Source organism: Oxyura jamaicensis, chromosome 2, assembly GCF_011077185.1.
Source record: "Oxyura jamaicensis isolate SHBP4307 breed ruddy duck chromosome 2, BPBGC_Ojam_1.0, whole genome shotgun sequence".
NCBI lineage: Eukaryota > Metazoa > Chordata > Aves > Anseriformes > Anatidae > Oxyura > Oxyura jamaicensis.
Window position 1 is genome coordinate 110,405,240 of NC_048894.1, and position 19,125 is coordinate 110,424,364.

The window sequence follows — 19,125 nt, forward strand, 5'->3', positions numbered from 1 at the left end:
AAGAGAGCAAAACTGAGACCCATGGATACCTCTGCATAGGTCAACAAACGCCTAGCAGAGGCATATTGGGCTGAGCATGTTGCAGAAGCTAACAAACCCCAGCAAACCTGAAGCATCCTCTTCAGAGACACACACTTCACAGACAGGATGGTACTGGGAAATGCCACACAGACACAGCAAAGGGGCTGTGTACGGTACTCAAGGTTCAGTTTCATGGCCGTATGTTATTTAGATTCAGCATTAAGCCAGACTGGATCCATTAGGTGGGCATAAGCTGTGCCAGTCAGGATTCTGGCAGCAGCCTAACGACCAGCACAGCACGCAGCACTGCTATCTGACCAGCATGACTCAGTTCGAGACCCCTTCTGTAGAATTTTGAGAAGTGCTGTGCACATGCTGTTACCGCAACTTTCAACTGGAAACAAGGAGTTCAGCACTTCTCCAAATCTTACAATAGGTATTCGCGTTAGGCTCTCATACAAAAAGCCCCAAATACATAAGCAGCCCTTCGAAAATTCTAGATCCAGTAACAAGAGATTTTACTGCTCTGGGAAGCTTAATATGAAAGGACATGCAAACATTTAGCCTGTTCCAACATCAGTATTTTGTAGAAAAATTAAGGCTGTACTGCATTTTTTTCCTATTCCTTTTGGAAGTGATTTATGATAGCTTTCTCCAGCTACAACTACATATTCCTAATCTTTTCCTCATGCGTCTTTTTATAAGGATTCTGGATTAGTTTTTAAAGTAAATGCTATTTAAAAAAATTCCACACTGCTTCAGTCGCAAATAAGTAAAAAAAAGTTTTCAGCTGATATAACAACATTATGCCACAAACACCATTTTACGTCATTAGTAAAGTAGCAAGCACTATGTAACGTATCTGCTTGCATTGAGAATATTATAGAAAAATATTACACACATATTCTTCTGAACAGACCAAAATAACAAGATCTCAAGTCGTTTATAAAGCAAAAGTAGAAATCCAATGGCATTTCTCCACACAAATAAGTAGAATCATCTACGCATTCTTAAAAAGTCTTAAAATAAATTGTCTGTGTTAGTAAGGACTTATTAACTTAATCTCCGTGCTCAACAGATGTTGATATTTTGATATTTTTTGTCAGATAAAGCACTATTAAATGACTTCCTTATAAGAAAAAAAGTCTTTAAAATATGAATTACTTTGCAGCTCAAAAATGTTTACCTATATACTAACAACTGTGGTTTACAATCTTCTAATTCTTCAGTCAATACAGTGAGTTTAACCTTCAGATTTTTCTCCCTTTTGTAATTTGTTTTGTTACAAAAAAACATTTATCACAGGACACATCTACAAAAATAAACATAACATAAAACCTAAAAGGATCACAATGCTGCATTTGCTACAGTGTTTGGAGGGTTAAGTAAAAAGTTTGAAAAGGTTACTGCAGTAAATACAGAAAAGATACTTACATGGACTAACATCTCTATATCTGTTTCGATTTCTGTTTTCTGGGTATTTTGCAACCCTATGAGGGTAGTCACTGGATTTATGTCGAATTTCCTTTAAAAGACAGAAAAATACAATTTACTTATATAGACACTAAGCAGAGTAAGGCTAGTGTTCTATGCATGCTATCACAAAGCTTTTGATCTTAGTTGCTTAATCACAGTTATTAATACAGATATTAACATTTTAAAATGAACCTTTATTACAGCTAATACTACTTTCCCTCAGAAAACACGCGTCATTCTTGGCCATGCTGTTGCCACTTAGATCTTTCTGCACTTGGCTAACATGACAGACTTGCACACGCATAATTTGGTAAGCAACTGATACAGCAGGAACAAAGGGGAAAACAGCAGGGATTATGCCCAGGGTTTACCTTCGATTTGCATGTTATCTCCCACAGAAATACTAGTCAGATGGTGCTAACAGCAGTATAGCTCCTTTACACCAACTGGCAGAGTAAACAAAGTTCAGTTACAAAGGTAACTGAGCTAGTTAACTGCAGCCATAAAATCATTAATAGCCACATAATTATTATAGGCCATTTGACAGTTCATCCCAAATAGCTGCAATTAGACATGATCCAGTATGAAAATACAGTTCTAGGCTCACAAATACCAACTTGAATCAACGTGAAATCACAGCCTGCTTCCTCCCAGGCATTAATGCAAACCTTTTGATAATCAGCATTTGGAAGACCTTCAAACAGACTCATTTACACACTGTTTCAAGGAGTAATACTTCTCACGTATTCTCAATGTTGAGTGGTTTTTTGCCTCATGACAGTATCTCTTCCACAACTTCGAACTAGGGTACAGATTTACAGCTATGAAAGCACAGATGAAGTGCTATTGGCAAGCAGCCTCCAATGAACTATGTCTTTATGATGCCATCTCAGCAGACACTACATAAAATTAATGATATCTTGATTTTTTTTTTTTGTTTTTAGATGATGTTGCTGTATGCGATTGTTATATGCCAAAGACAGCTAAACATTCTTCAGTCTTCTCTATGCTTCAGCTACCACAAACAGGAGCTTCTCAAAGTTCCTAAGTAGTCGAGATTCTTTCAGATAACAAACACAACGATAGGGGACTTCTTTGTTGTGGAAATGACTTCTTTCTGGTGGAAATCTAACATACATAAAGCTCCATTTTCTAGCGCCTGCTGTATGACATGACTTATGCGCAATAACAATCTGTGAAGAACCTCAACCACAATGTGGGGCAGCAACTGTTGAGCATCAACGCTCCACGTATCCGTATAAAAATCACTTCATCTATTACAAAGATCAATTTTTTATTTTGATACAGCACAACAGAGCTTGTATTCTCTAGTTTACATGGCTTACAGGCTTTGGGAATGGCTACACACACTGAATAAGAGGCAGCCATTCACAACCAAATTCTCCCAAAATACTTTTTTTTTTTTTTTTTTTTTTTAATTATTCCGTAACAGGACACAACATATTTTGTTTTAAAAAGAATTGCCATCCTCCATGCCCAGAAACGGACCTATAATTTGTTCGAGAAACTTTAAAACTGTTAGAAACATTACTACAGCAATGGGGCATGCTAAAGAGAAGTAAAACTGTGGAAGCTTAGCAACTAGTTCTGAAATCAGTTTCCCCACACACAATCCAGCTGTCACAAGCGAGAGAAACCAGCCAGATGCCAGGTGCAGTGTTACACAAGAAAAACACGCATAGGAAAAATAAAAATGGTGTTATTTATTCAGTCACTAATCAGACTGGGCAGGAACTCCAGGAGTGAGCAGAAATACTCCAGGCTTTGCAGAGTTTTTAGCACAAGTCTGGGCAAATTCATGGAGCTGAAGGACAGGACGAGGGGGAATGGGCTAAAGTTGCACCAGGGGAGGTTTAGGTTGGGTATTAGGAAGAACTTCTTTACCAAAAGGGTTGTTAGGCATTGGAATGGGCTGCCCTGGGAAGTGGTTGAGTCACCATCCCTGGAGGTCTTTAAAAGACGTTTAGATGCACAGCTCAGTGATATGTTTTAGTGGAGGACTTGTTAGTGTTAGGTCAGAGGTTGGACTAGACGATTTTGGAGATCTCTTCCAACCTAGATGATTCTGTGATTTGTTTTTTAAATCGCTTCTCTTCTCGCTGTAAGGAGCTCCCCCCCCTCACCCGTGACGAGACGCCCGCTGCTCCCCCTCCGAGGATCACCACACGGTACTGCCCCCTCCCCCCCAGCAACGGACCTCGGCGGCCACGCATGCGCATGAGCAGCCGGCGCCCCCCTCCCGCCAGCGGCTCGCATGCGCGGCGGCGGCACAACGCCTGCGCGCTCCACCGGCGAGGCCGGGCCGCCTGCAGGCAGCGCGCTGCCGGCCCTCTGCCCGTCCCCGTCCTCCCTTTAATCCCACCGCGTTACCGGCTCAGGGCCGCGCCCCGCGCCGCCCCGCTCACCAAGTAGCGCGCCTGCCAGTCGTTCGTGGCATCGATCTCCTGGAACTCCCTCTCGATAGCGGCGGACATGGCGCTGATGGCGGTGGTAGCGGCCGGAGCGCCAGCTCGCCCGGCGGCCGCCGAGCTGCCCACCCCCGGGGAGCGGCCGGCGCGCTCCGCCCCGCCGCCGCCGCTGCCCGCGCACATAGGCTCGCAGCCGGGACCGCCGCCGCCGGCGCAGCGCGCATGCGCCGCCCACGAGGCCACGCCCTCCCGCCCGAAGGGGCGGGAAGCACCTGGGGTGACGTCACGGGGCGGGTGGCCACCCCTTCTGCCCACCCAGCCCGTTTGGCCCCGCCCCCCGGCGCTTAGCCCCGCCCCTCCGTGCTTAGCCCCGCCCCACAGGACCCGCTGCCAGCCGTTAATGGCGGCTCGGGCCGTGCGGGACCCTGAGGGGAGGGCGCTGCGGGCGTTTGTGGGCAGGTGGTCTTCTTCTCACGGAGGTGTGATCTTGCACACGGTGTAAGAAAATACGTCGGTAGATAGAAACCATCCCCCAAGTAATAAATTTTAATAAAGAAATGAAAACAAAACTCCCTCGCTGATCTTAGCCTTTTTTCTGGACGCGAACTTCCTGACTGATCTGTATGTGTGGTATTTGCTTTCAAACCACAGTGTCCATTTTCTGCCCCTCACTATGGCTACCTCCAGTCCACGTCGTGACACACACAAAGCCTTCTGACACAGATCACCCCTGAAGGAAGCCCAGTCGCTGGCTGTCCAAAGAACAGCGAGCAGTGTTGCCCAACAACGTGATACTTCCTCTTTGTTGTAGCACAAAGGCCAGAGGAAACTCAGAGGTCGCTGCCTGGGGAGTATGAGAAGATGTCCTGCTTGACTGAGCCGACATTCAGGTCTATCATTTAAGGAGCACCCTGTATCGGCTGAGACAGCCGTTGAGACATTGGTGTATTTTGAGAAGGGTGCAGGAGAAATGTAGTTTTGACACATAAACACATTAATCTGTATTCTGCTCTTCTAATCAGCAGCTATAACGCATATTAGAAGCTTGTATTTGTCTTGTGATATTTGGAGATGTAGAATCCTATAAACCAACCTTTCCTTAAACACCCCCAGGGCTGGTGACTCCACCACCTCCCTGGGCAACCCATTCCAACATCTGACTGCTCTTTCTGAGAAGAAATGTCTTCTAATTACCAACCTAAACCTCCCCTGGTGCAACTTGAGGCCATTCCCTCTAGTCCTATCACTACTTATCTGCGAGAAGATGGTGACCCCCAGCTCCCCATACCTTCCTTTCAGGTAGTTGTAGAGAGCAATAAGGTCTCCCCTGAGCCTCCGCTTCTCCACATGAAACAACCCCAGTTCCCTCAGCTGCTCCACACAGGACTTGTGCTCCAGGCCCTTCACCAGCTTCGTAGCGCCTTCTCTGGACATGCTCCAAGGCCTCAGTGTCCTTCTTGTAGTGAGGGGCCCAAAGCTGAACATAGCACTCGAGATGAGGCCTCACCAGAGCAGAGTACAGGGGAACGATCACCTCCCTGGTCCTGCTGGCTGCACCATTCCTGATACAAGCCAGGATGCCGTTGGCCTTCTTGCCCACCTGTGCACACTGCTGGCTCAGGTTCAGGAGAGCATCAATCAGCACCCCCAGATCCTTTTCCTCTGCACAGCTTTCCAGCCACTCTGCCCCAAGCCTGTAGCACTGCATGGGGTTGTTGTGGCCAAAGTGCAGGACCCAGCACTTGGCCATGTTGAACCTCAGCCCACTGGCCTCTTCCCATCCACCCATCCTGTCCAGGTCCCTCTGCAGGGTCTTCCTACCCTCCAGCAGAGTGACACTTCCCCCCAACTTGGTGTCATCTACAAACCTACTGAGGGTGCACTCAATTCCCTCATCCAAATCACCAATAAGATATTAAAGAGCATGGGCCCCAGCACTGACCCCTGGGGAACACCACTGGTGACCGGTCGCCAGCTGGATTTCACTCCATTCACCACCACTCTCTTAGGCCTGGCCATCCAGCCAGTTTGTAACCCAGCAAAGAGTGTACCTGTCCAAGCTATGGGCTGCCAGCTTCTCCTGGATAAGAAGCTGTGGGAGACTGTGTCAAAGGCCTTGCTGAAGTCGAGGTAGACAATGTCAACAGCCTTTCCCTCATCCACCAGGCAGGTCACCCAGTCCTATGCAGTTCATATTGGGAAAGCAGTCATTGGCAATTGGCGGATCAATGCCTAGAGGCAGCTTATGTAAAAATAAATGAAATGTTTATTAATTGTCATATGTATCTGGCATAGAGGAACAGTAACTGGCAGACCAGGAAGGAACTTTTGGAGAAATTGCTATAGTTTGTGCTTTGATGGTTATTTTTTTACAACAAACCTGAAAATGTTGTACCAGTTCTGTTTTTTGTGAGAACTGAGCCCAGGGTAGGCCCAGGACTACAGTTATAATGGTCTGTGGAGGAAAACTGGATATATGGTGTAACCCATGTCCACTCATTAGAAAACTTTATTTACTCTGTTGCCAATAGCATACTCCAGTTCTGTGCTAGCAGACAAACTGCTATATAAACTCTTAAACCCTTGAGTTAGCATGAGACATACACAAAATAATGGAGTTGCTGGAATGTGTGGTGTATTAGAGTTTTCTGCCTTAGTATAAACACAAGCAAGTAATTATTATAATGTATTCTTATTAAAATGTCTGATAAATTGAGAAGCCCCTTGCTGTGATCATCACCCCAAGGCAGTTGGTATCCGCAGCAGTTTTGATCTCAGAATTGTTTTTGATGCTCTTGCTCATCTGAATGGAAAAGACCAACCAAGTTAACTCAAAATATTTGTCCAGTGACCTTGGTACAACAATTAAGTTTAGTACCACTCTGGAATGGACTGAGCGCTTGTTCCTTCACACATCCATTTTTTGGATCATTCACTGGAAGTTACCTAAGTATCACTTACTGGAAATGATCTGTTTTATGCTGCTTTTCTGAGAACTATTTTGGATATTAGTAGATGAAGAACAAATTCTTCCCTGATGTGATTTTATTCACAGATGTACTCCATGTCAATAGGCATGGTTGGACTCGGTGATCTTGTAGGTCTCTTCCAACCTAAACTATTCTGTGATTCTGTGATTCAATGTTAGCTGCTAAGGAATAAAGCTGCAGTGTGTTTAAGCTTGCTATGTAGTGTAAGAGCATGAGAATATATCATTCCTGGTTTAAGTCTTATAGCCCATTGCCTGAAGAAGAAGAGGATGCTCCCTCTGCCTAAGAAGGGGATGGGACTGGAAACCCAGAAGGGCTGGACACTATTTTGGGATCTGCTAGAGAATAGCAGAAGCTGAACAGAACAATCCAATGGTCAGGATGAAATGGGTTTCATTTATTCTGTGCAGGTACAGTGGAACTTTACTATTTCAGACTTTTGGGGATTGTATTCCATGTTTAAAAGAATATTAAAACTCCCCTTACTGAAAACATTTGCTCACGCAAATACCTTTCTTCAGCTATACTACTGACTTCCTACCTGTGGCCTGTAGTATTTTGGGATGCAACACAAGAAAAAAATACCTTTAAAATGTATGTAGCAAAATGAAAATCCTTGTAGCAGCAATAGCAGCAGAAACAAAGGGACCCTACAGGTTTGCATTCATCTTTGGAAGTCTATCAGATCAGTCCCAGGTCCATATCAGTGGGATTCTAGTGTCCAGTGTCTGCTAAGAGATGGCTACATAGTGAAACTGATGGAATTATGGAAACTGTCACCATGCTTTAAAAGGTATATAATACCTTTACAGCTTTACCTTTACCAATACAGCTTTGCGTAGACTAAGTGATTGCCCTAACATTATAGTTTGGAGTTCTGTGTAGAATAAATTCATGGCCAAGGATGAAAAACAAGACTGAGGTCTATTTGAGAAGCGTGTTTTATAGTCCAGAGGTTTATGCCAGTCTGGACTCCTATGGACTCCAGGGCTCCTGGGGTAAAGCTGAAATAATTGTGAAGTGTGCAAATGAAATTGCAATGGGCAGAAGTGCTGTCATGAGTGAAGAGGCACTCGCTAGCTGAAAAGGTAGCCAGCCAGGCTGTTCGATGGGGAGAAACACTTCAGCCTCTGCTGTGGCTCTGTGAAGCAGCCCTTCCAGCAATCTAAGCTGGGGTGTGCAGTCAGACATAAAACCTAATGTCTGCAAGTCAATGCATGGGCTGTGGCGTACGGCCACTGGGAGAGGAGAAGAGTCAGTTGCCAAGAGAAAGGTGACTTGAAGTTGTTATTTGTCTTGTTTGCAGAGGGGATCTTGCTTGCTGGAGCTGGTTTGTATATTCTAGTTGATCTTCTGTTGCTCTTTTCTTTTCACACCCCAGCTACAATGATATTTATTGAAAACATAGTGTGCAAGTGAGGAAGTCTAAGGCAGCAAGTGTCCAGGGTGGCTTGATGTCATTCCACATTACTGGTTAGAAGGTCATTAAATTAACATCTGAAAAGTTGTACCTGATCTTTGGTGCTGTTAACCAAAGCCTCTTTAAACTGCATTTAAGCTTAAACCTTGGGATTTTTGAGAAGAAACTGAATAGTCATCTATAGATACTGCCTAAAACTGACATAAAGGTTACACAATAAAAGTTCACAGACTTGAAATTGCTTGAAGACCACTAGTTTATCAGAGTTTAAAAGGATTTCCCCCACAGATTGCACAGGTCTCTTCCATTTTAAAACCCCTTCTAACCTCAGAGTTGTTGCTCCAAAGCATCACTTTCCATTACTGTGTAAAGGTTAAAGAGGTGTTTAAATTGCAGTTCTGGAAAAAGCATTATGTTGCCTTGCCACTGAGTCTTGAAGTGACATTCTCTCATAATTTTGTAATGATGTTATCACGATCTCCTAATTTGTCTACTGCACAGATTCTGCATTATAGTGACTTCCATATCTGATATTTTCATTCATATTTGAGCTTATCTCCCAAATTACACAATTAAGGGCATTCTCTGAATTATAGCTGAAAAGGTTGCAATGCACAACTCATACCACTGTTATTTGCTAGGACAAGTCTGGTAAGAAAATGATGTTTTGGCAGAAGTTTGTAATGAGGAGTATCGGTAAATGCTTCTGTTATAAGTTTGTGTTCTTAGTTTTATGTTCCAGTGTTTCTTTGGGTTTCCCAGCATCTGAACATAGCAATTATGCCTGATTTTGTGGGTGTAAAAGTTTGCAAATTGTGTTTGCCTTTTTTTTCCCCAATAGTTGGAAATAAAGTCATAAAAGTCATTTTGGCAATGTAATTTAGGATTGTAATCCATTTTGTAATTTATGTTACTGCATTAGACAACCTGAAGTACCAGTAACAGGAAAGGGATTTCTTTTACTGCTGCCTAATAATTATTTTTAAAATCTTGTTGTTATCAATTTCATAGAAACGTAAATCCACCGTGTGGTAGTGAGCCTTCAACATATATTACAATAATTAATTCTGCCTTTCCCATGCTAGCAGAGGTAGATCTATGCAAGACTGTGATATCTTTGTCTGTTCTTAAGTAGGCTTTAATACATCTGATTTCATACAGTTTCCCGTATAAGCTCGTCCTATTGAGATAATCAGCAGCCCTGTAGGAGCCACGTTCTCTGAGTCACCGTTTCGATGGCAGGCTTCCATGAATGTGCAGAGAGTTTTTGCCTGCTGAGATGTCGTTTGGTATGCTGTATAGAGCAAGGTGTTCGTGCCTGTCAGTGCGTAAAGACACGGGGTCTCGTAAGGACCATGCAACACTAGACAAGAATTTGCGTAGCTATATTTACTTCACAAGGCAGGATTGTAATAACTGACGTACCTCTCTTTTTGCTCTCAAAGTAAATCAGGAAGTAAGGAGGAAAATGGATTTTGCCCGTAGGTGGCAAAGAACTGTGATGAAATTGTTAATTAGTGAGGCAGTCTGATATCCTAATGAAAACAAATCAGTAGTGCATGTAAAATTTATCTTTCCTCCTTATTTAGATAATGTGTTTGTGTCTTATAACAATGGCTTTGAATTACCAAATTATGAAGTCTTAAAAAAATCTGGTTTGGGTAACAAGTATATTGCAGTCTCTGAATATATCCTATATTTTCTTTGGTCCAGGCATTTAAAACCCGTAATTCATCTCTTTATGGCATGTAAATTGCTGTAACTGCCAAACCAATTTGTTTTCTCAACGAAAATAAAAGCTGAGTATAATGTACTGAAAGAAGAGTTCATAACACAAGTTTTCCATTTGGAATGCCATCGAGGCCTGTAACGCCTTATTGTAGCCGGAGAACAGTCCCAGCAGTTCTAGTCATGGCGCTGCACTTACTGGAATTAATAACCTGGGGAGAAAAGCACCTCGTGCGGCATCTGTTCAGTATCAAAACGGGTGTACGAAATCTTGGCTTCTTTTGAATTTCAGATCTTTTTTCCCACTGTCCCTCCGCACGTGAAGAGATATCACCAGTTAACAAAAGACGTCCTTTTTCATAAACCCATGCTACCATTTCTCAAACAGAACACTGCAGCTCCTTTAGTGCCGGACCATCTACATGCACTGGAAGTAACTTGTCACAAAGAAAAATGTTTGTTAATGTGTTCTGGTCTAACATCTTGTTTATTTTTTCGCCCTTTTATACGAGAAATGTCTTGACTGTGTGTTAGATCACCAGAGTCAGATTCCTCTCAAGATTTAAGTGTAAAATAATGCATTTATTCAACACAGATTGCAGTAATGGAACAGTACTATGAAAAGACAAAATGCAAGTATTATTATAATTTTATATTTATATTATGTTCATTTTGGAAGCTCATTCCACTTGAAATTGGTCTTCTTTCCCCAAGATGGTTGTTCACTTCTTTACCAGCCCCTCCTAAGCACTGAACAAGAAAGGTGGGACCTCAAGTAAAAGATAAGATTTATTTATTTTTTTGTGTGTGTCCAAGCAAGACCACCATAGTTTTGCCTTTTGTTTTTCCTGATTAATAAAGAATATTTTGTTGAACCTTGTGATGAGATTCTTGAAAGTGATTCTGTGAGGAGAGGGTTAGGATATATGACTGCCGTAGGCCCATATCTGCATGCCCCAACAAGTTGTTAGATTAACATTTCTGCTGCATATCATAATCAGTAAACTCCCATTTTTGCGTTGCTTCTCAACACATTGGTAATACCTTACACACAGTGTTATGAGAACTTAAAAATGCACAATCTCATTTCTAGATTTAGAGTATATTTTGGCCTGTGAGTACCATATAAGAAGTAAATATGACAGCAGCGATGGTGAAAGAAATGAGATGCATTATTTGTGAAACTACTACACATGCAAGCTTGGTTCTAGGGGCTTCCTCTTGGTAACATTGCCGATCCAGTGATGCTAGGATTTCTTGGTCCCATACAAAGTCTAAGGATAATTCTCATTTCATTTCTAGAGTTTCAGGAGCCTTGGAAAGTAGGATGAGGCAGAGAGGTGAGGGAGGCAACTGCATTAGTTGTTACTGCTAAAACTGCTGTCAGATGTGAATAACAGTGTGCAACATGAATGTAGAATTTACACAATCCTGTCACAGCAAGTGGGATAAATTCTGAACACCTTGGGAAGGAGGTTGCAGTGAAATAATGCAACTGTTGTGTTGACAAAACATAAATATATATGCCTCTCAGGGCATATAAAAGGTAAAACCTTCCCTTCTCTCACTTTGCTGTGAGAGGAAGTATCTGGGAGTGCTCTGTCCACACAGAGGAGTGAGTCATTAATAGGTTCAATAATTACTGAAATTGATGCTGCAAATTATAACCCCTGATTACTCTAATTGGAAACTTATACAGGCATCATTTTATCAAATTGTTTTGTAACACAAATTACATGTATGTATACATTTAAAACTTCCAAGCATTACCAGATGTGATAGAAATTAAATCACCAAATGCTATATTATATTTTTCCCAATATTTTTTAAATATTTCTGTAAAAAATAGGGCAGATACACTAGCTTGCCCTTAACTGCACGATTAACTCATTGAAGTTTAACTCTTTTGACATCAGAATATAGCATTGTTGTGGGAAAATGGAAATAATATTTTAATGTTCGACTACTCTGTGTAATTCAAGAGGTAGTGGATAGGTAAATTACATGCACAAAACACTTCTATTCAGCATTTCATGTGTGTGCTTATACTCTGAATAATATTTGTGTATATAACCATCTCTGCCTGCAGCCCTCCAAGAGAGCACTGCAATGCGCTGTGAATTCTCTGTGTATTTGAGATGTCCCTTGTTGTTTCTTAGGCTCAAAAGTTACACATAGTACTTGGGTACAGTATATCAGCCAGTCATGAAAGAGGCACAAATCTGAAAGAATTGCATCTCAGCTTGTTCTAAAACAGATATTTTTTGTGAAATGTTGCATATATTTTGTCGGCTCTATCTGCTAGGCATACGCCGTTTTCTCCATAACCTGGAATATGAGTTACCCTGGGCAGGAAGCAGTTGCTGGTAATTAGCATCACTGATCTCAGCTTTGCTGAAAAGAATATTTGCTGCTCAGCAGTTGCTATTAAGCTTCCACAATAGAGCTGTGTGGGAATGTTCAAAGTGCCATTATTTTTAAGTCATGATGCAAATGTATCTTAAAATACTCAAGGGCTCTTTTCAGTGTGATCATATGGTGGATGCTCTCTTGGCTTTGGACTCTGTTCGTTTTGCCATGTGTCTAAAGCTTTCAATTTAAATGCCTGTCATAGCACAAACATCCCTTATTCCTGTAAGGCCAGCTAACCATGCTAATTAGTACAAGTCTGTAGAAAATAGACTTAACAATGTGCAGACCTCATTTTTGTCTTGCAAGAGTGAAGTTGAGAAATATTTTAATTGGAAATATGTAAACAAGAATTATGACCATAAACTTTGTGCAGCAATTTAAAATTATATAAATTCATTGCTGCATTTAATGATTGGTCCCTTAGATAACCTGTCCTCATAGCAATTCCTGTTGCAAATCTCTCCTCGTTATGATTCTGATCTAACAGCAACTCTGTGTTGAGACATGATGAATGAAGAGGTCAGAGATGAGTATAAAATCACCATACAGTTTCTTGTCAAAGGGAACACATTTTTGTAGCTGACTGTAAAGCAGCATAGTTGTTACTGAGAATTTGACTGAGGGGGTGGTGGGAATTGAAGCCTTAAGTGCATGAAAAAAAAACGTTTTAAAAATTTCCAGTGAATGGAAAATTAGCTTTTGCCATTATGTGTCTTCTAGCAGTTAAAGTATGGTTCCCCTGGAATCCTGTCTGGGTTTTCATTGCATGCTCTTAATCCAGATATTTCAAGTGCTTTGGAAACAATGAACAATTATTATTGCCAGAATAAGTTCTAAACTTTTTTTTCAGTGAAAGCCACATGATGAGCACATTTTAAAAAAGAGCCTGTGCAGGCCGTTTCTAACAGCCTATCTAACCTAATTCTGCAGCTTGGGTAAAAAACTTCTTTGCTTCATCATCCTCTTTGCTTTCTGAAATGTCAGAGGGAAGAAGAGTGTTTAGCAGACCTCTAGGCCTTTCGATGTTCTCTCTGCTGGAGTCTGAAACATTCCTCAACAGATCTGTTTACCTTCGCCTAATGGTGGTCTCACTAGAAAATGATTCTGTCACTGTCTAGCTAACATGTGCTCATATGTATTATGGGAACTGTGTCCCCAGACTGTCCCCCAGTTAAATAAACTCCATCTAGTTATGCCTGCAGTCATCTCACAATGTTCTAAAAGCTGTACGAAACATATGATACTGATAAATAGGTGATTCTAAAACCATTCCATACTCTACCTATACACCATGTGGAAACTGGAAATCTCGGAGAGGCAGGGTCTATTCTACATAAGAAGAAATGAAAGCATCTCCTGACAGTTTGAGAACCCTGGCTATGCCCTTTCACATTACCCTTTCAATAATATTTCCCCAAGTCTAATGTCCATAAGCACAGGCACTTGCCCTGGCTGGGATTCCTGTTAGCCCTGGAACACAAAATCTAATTTGGTCTTCTGATCGTGATTGTGTAAGCACTTACTTTTAGACACATGAAAATGGCCTCAAGGATTATTCTTTTGTTAAAAGTCAAATGTAAAGGCTGTTTGAATGAATCCTGCATTTGTTAAACTGCTGCCCTTGTGGACGTAGAAATCTATTAATGACCTTGTATGCCTGTCCAAATATATGTATATAATATGTATATATACATATAGATGTATATATTTAGATGGGTGATCCTGTTGGGATTGAGGAATAGTTTTTTTTTTATTATTTTATTTTATTTTTTATTTTCAGATGTTACTTTCAAAAGCTCTTTACCCTATTACAGATAAATAGAATTTTAATGAAGCGTGTTTGTTACGCTTCCTGACACCAAAAGTACCAATCATGTGACAAGTAATGAGCAAGTTATCTCCATAGCTAAACTGCAACGAAGACATCAGTCCTGTTGCCAGAAACCTTTCAAACTGTCATGTACAATTTCTGCTGCGCTAGAAGTTCAGATTTTTACCAGACAAAAGGTCAGATAGTATATCCTGATATAAGCATTTATTATTCTCTTTCCAAAAGGAGAAAAAAAATAATAAGATTATTAAAAGCATTTATTTCTACTGATAGCCAATGCTGACATTTCCATTTTAACTTCGGAATATTTATTTTAATTGAATAGAGAACAGCCAGGCCAGCTGCAGGTACAGGCAACACAGGCAGGTTGCCTACAGATGTGGATGTCCAGGATGGCAAAGCAGTCTCAATGAAAAGCAGCCAGGCTTCACTCTTTCCACTGCTGAGGCCTTTTCTCCTGTGGAGAGGAAGACCACGCATTTGAGCTGTTACAATATGTGAGCACTGGACTTCTAGCTCCTGCCAGCAAACTCTCTCAGCCTGACTGATTTATACTTTTATTTTTATATGTTATGCTGTATTTGCATTGTTTTATACTCACTCGGAGTGAGTATGTACCAGCAGTAGCAAACCTGACCCACCTGACTCAGTCCTATCTCTGCCCCTTCCCTTTACAGGAGCAGCAGATCCCTGGCAACAGTGGAGGAGATGTAAAAAATGCCCAGTTTGCTGCTGAAGTGGTAAGCAGTGTGGGCAAGGAGAAGCTCAGTCTAGAGACTGGAGGGTTGGCAGCCAGTGAAGAGTAAAGAGGGCCTCTTAATTCTCCTCTTAGTCAGCCAAAACACCACCGAGTCTTCTCAGCCTGTCTCCACAATGAATCTCCCTGTATGTCCCTCTTCTCTCTTACTCATACAGTTCTTCATGTGCCTCCGCTGTCCACAAGCCCCACGCTCCTTCTTATGCAGACCCTTATAACAACTGCTGTAAAATTCAATTTTTCCTACACGTGGAGAAGCCTAGTGTCAGCTCCAGGAATCAACCATTTAACTTTTTTCAGTGTAATACACATATCATATTAAGTTGAATACTCACTGTTTAAATGTGAGAAAAGAAAGCTGCAGAGAAAGGAAAAAAATAACATAATGAAGAAGATGTGATGCCTTGGGTAAATGAAATGAAGTCACATTAGGGTCTGCTGGAGTCATGATATATATCTGGTATCACACAGTACACTGTGAGAAAAACTACCCTGTGTAACCTGGCCCAGCCCTGCTTTGCATGGCCCCACAGGCTGTGCCTACCTCCTCAGAGCCAGAGGACTGTGATCTACACTGTGTCTCCATCCCACAGGCAAGAAACAGAAGAGGAAAGACCATAAGATTTCCTCCTTCCCTCAGCAGCAGTGCTCTTTCCCCGTGAGCAGACTGCAGAAGAAAATATTACATCAGAAGGAATATTCAATGCAGAAGGAATATTACATCATGTGTAGTCTGCAAGGATGGTTTAACCTTCAACTTGGTGAGAGATTCTACTTCTGCTGTTTCTTTCCATATATACGAAAACAGGGGAAAGTCATTGCTGCTAAGTTTAGACTTTTCTGTCCTCAGTGTGAAAACTCTCAGGGCCAGCTATTTTACATTTTCACTCCTACAGGTTCTGTTTCTATTTCCCGTCCTGAGCTCACTGGTTTAAAGATAGCTCAGATGTATTTATATGGTCAGAGATCAACCCCCATTTTCCTCTGTTATGAAGCCCTTCCTGCTCCCTTCCCAGCTGTCAGTTATATTGCTTGTCTGTATGTTATTCCAATTTTCTCTTACATTTCTTCGCATGTTCATATGACTGAGAATAGTTTTCCATCCATAAGCCACTTAGATCACTTAGATCAGATCACTTTGGGTTCCCCCGAGCTCTTTTTTTTTTTTTTTTTTTTCTGCCAAAGCTATACTTGATCATAACTGTGTAACTGTTTTGCTCAAATGACATTTCTTAGCCTAATGAAATACTATTTTGGTTACTTTGTCTTCCTGTAATATTCCTTTCATTATGTGGTAAAATGTAATTTTTTTTGAGTTTAAGTTTATTTTTTTCTTGCGTCTATGCAAGAATTTTTCTTAAAGTAAACATTAAGTTTTAATTTCAGATTGGGACATCCAATTGATTTCCTAGCAAAATAACAAAACAAGATTTAACTCAAACTGCGATTGCAGAAGCAACAAAGCAGCATGTCATATAAAGGAAGATTTGTTCTTCCACTTTCCTTAAGCACACGAAGGAGTTTTACTCTCACTTTATTCACATGAAGACTTGGGAACTTTATCTACCCTCATTTCTGCCCATGAAATCTAATTTTGCTACTAATTTCTTTCTATGATCTGCCAGTCACGCCTGGTAAGTGATCCTCTTAATCTGACTTACCCTTCATAGCAATAATTTCTGGTATTCTTTTTCCTTAACAGGAAAATATCCTCACATCTTTCACATGCTGCCATTATGGGTGCTTTCTTCTGAAACATGCATCTCTAGATTTCTAGTTGATATGACATAGTATTTTACACATACAAGACCACTTGCTGGCAGTGTGCCTAACATTTGGAAATTCTAATCATTACACTTCAGATTCTCAAAGCTAGTCAACCTACTTAATGACTGGGTTTACTGGAATATTTCACGGAATCTAATTGCTCAATAATACAATTATTATTATATCAAATACAAAATACTTGTATTTCCAGAGTGTTTCAATCTGTTAATTTAAAAAGACTTAATAGATATTAATTATTTTACCCCCTATGGACTATTATGAATTATTGGGAATTAAATTTTCAAGTTAAGGAAAACATGATGCCGAAAAGGCCATGAATGTCACAGGGACAGGCAGATCCTCTCTGTCAACAATAATATTTTTAAATGGTTATCAGAAATGGAACATTTCACTATGCCATATGCTGTTCGCTGTTGGCATGATAACCCATGATTGTCCATAACTGATCAGCTCTTAGTGCGGTTAGGACCAAAGCAGGTGATTAAGGTAGCCATGAAAGATGGGCTTCCTCGAGCTGGATGAATATGAATTTATGTATTCCTGTATTAGCATCCTTAATGCATATAGTTCATGATTTACTTTCTTCTTGGCAGGCCTTTGTATCTTTTAAAATCTTCCTGTATAAGCAGAAGAAAGCAGTCAGTAGGGAAAAAAGGAAAGTATTAACTGCATTTTCCTTAAAACCAAGGCAGTGACAGTTACTATTCATCTTGAATATCTCTACCAATGTTAATACAGTTACACTGACCTTCCAGCAGAAGTTAATTAAATGATACAGATTTATACAGTATGAATAAAGTCTAATGTGTCAAAAGTGAAAAATTAACCTTACCACAGATATTTTTATTTCTTCTCCTATGATGTGGTTTACTTTAAATTAATTAATCTGTAGATAATAGTGAACCCAAATTTAAAAAAAAATATGTATCAAGACTGTCTCTATTCAGTATGCTCTTCCTCTGTACGTGATCTAACATATAATAAAGTTAAAATCCCACTGTCTTTTCTGCCTCATACTTACCATCACCACGAAGGGAATGTTTTGCTTTACTGTTTGGCTCTAGCTGTATGAGGAAGTACACAGAGGTTAGCTAATGGTCAAACTCGTGGCTCCATAACTGGAAACTGCAAATTTTCAGGGGTTTCTATAAGTTCTGGCAGGCTTCCAATTACCTTGCTACATGGCACAAAATGTTCTGTCTGCCACCAGTAACAAGGGGTGCTTCTGCCCTCCTGTCCATTGCTGTGGTGGGTACCTACCACTGCTCTGCACTTTGTATCGTGATTTTGTGCAGCACTGCCTCCACCCTCTGGATACCCAAGAAACACAGTAGGGAGCTACGGCACTTACTACAGCATGCAGTGCCTTGCTTCCTGGATTTGCTGAACCATTCAAAGGGGAATGTCTTGTTAGGCAGTAATCTTGAATTCACTCTTCATTTCATCTTGTTTTAAGATAAAAAAGAATTTGTACTTCTTATTCACAAGAATAAAAATAGGCAACATAACAACGAAGTTTTACATTTGACTTAAGTGAAGAAGTAAAATATTTGAACAACATATAGTATTAACATTATTTCAATTTCATAATGTCTTGGATGTCAAAACGTCTGTGGCCTTCCAAAGGTCTCTTGGCTCCACCCTTGTTAAGTGAAATGTGCCAGGTTTGGATCATTTGGCCTTTGCTATATAGGCAGCATGAGGACTTGTGGGGGATTGCCTCTCCAGGGGAGTTTGAGGGTTGAGGTGCCTGGGGTGCTTTTCTACCGTGGTGAAATGGACTCAGCGTTCCCCAGGGGGCTGCTTTTTCTTCATGTTTTCTACCGTCTCTGTGAAATAGCTGGAGTGACTCTATGAGCTAGCTGCATTGGTGGGGCCTTCTCGGTACAGTAGAAGCCTGGTGGTACGACTTCTCTGTGAAGTAGTTTGGAAGCGACTCAAGTTGAGAAGCTGGCAGGTAAGTGTTCCTGGGTTCTACAGTTGTTTAATGTTGAGGAGTTAGAGTACTTCCTTCAGCTTGTCTGCTAGGAGTGGCAGGGAGAGTGGGAGGATGTGGGCAGGCATCTAGAGCAGGGGGGACCTTCACTGGGAAGACCATGAGGAACCCACAGTGGATGAATTGGCTAAGCAACCCTGGCAGTATGAAGAAAGTCTCTATTCTTCCCTACAGACCTGTGTCATGGCTGTGGAGAAACTCTTGCAAGAGGTCCACTTCCTGAGAGGAAGGTAAATTCTCTCCACCTGTACAAACCAGTGCCTGAGGTATCGGGGTA

General features: G+C 41.2%; 1 protein-coding gene across 2 annotated transcripts in view; it reads right to left on the minus strand.

The window, feature by feature from the left end:
• PTPN2 (protein tyrosine phosphatase non-receptor type 2) overlaps positions 1-4,122 on the minus strand; it is a 31,528-nt gene extending 27,406 nt beyond the window's left edge. For both annotated transcript variants that reach the window (XM_035316892.1, XM_035316891.1), the window contains exons 1-2: positions 3,924-4,122; positions 1,456-1,546 (exon numbers count right to left, since the gene is read on the minus strand). In XM_035316892.1, the coding sequence (XP_035172783.1) occupies positions 1,456-1,546; positions 3,924-4,109 (277 nt within the window). In that variant the 5' untranslated portion in view covers positions 4,110-4,122. The remainder of the gene's footprint in view (positions 1-1,455; positions 1,547-3,923) is intronic.
• Between the last annotated feature and the right edge of the window lie 15,003 nt (positions 4,123-19,125).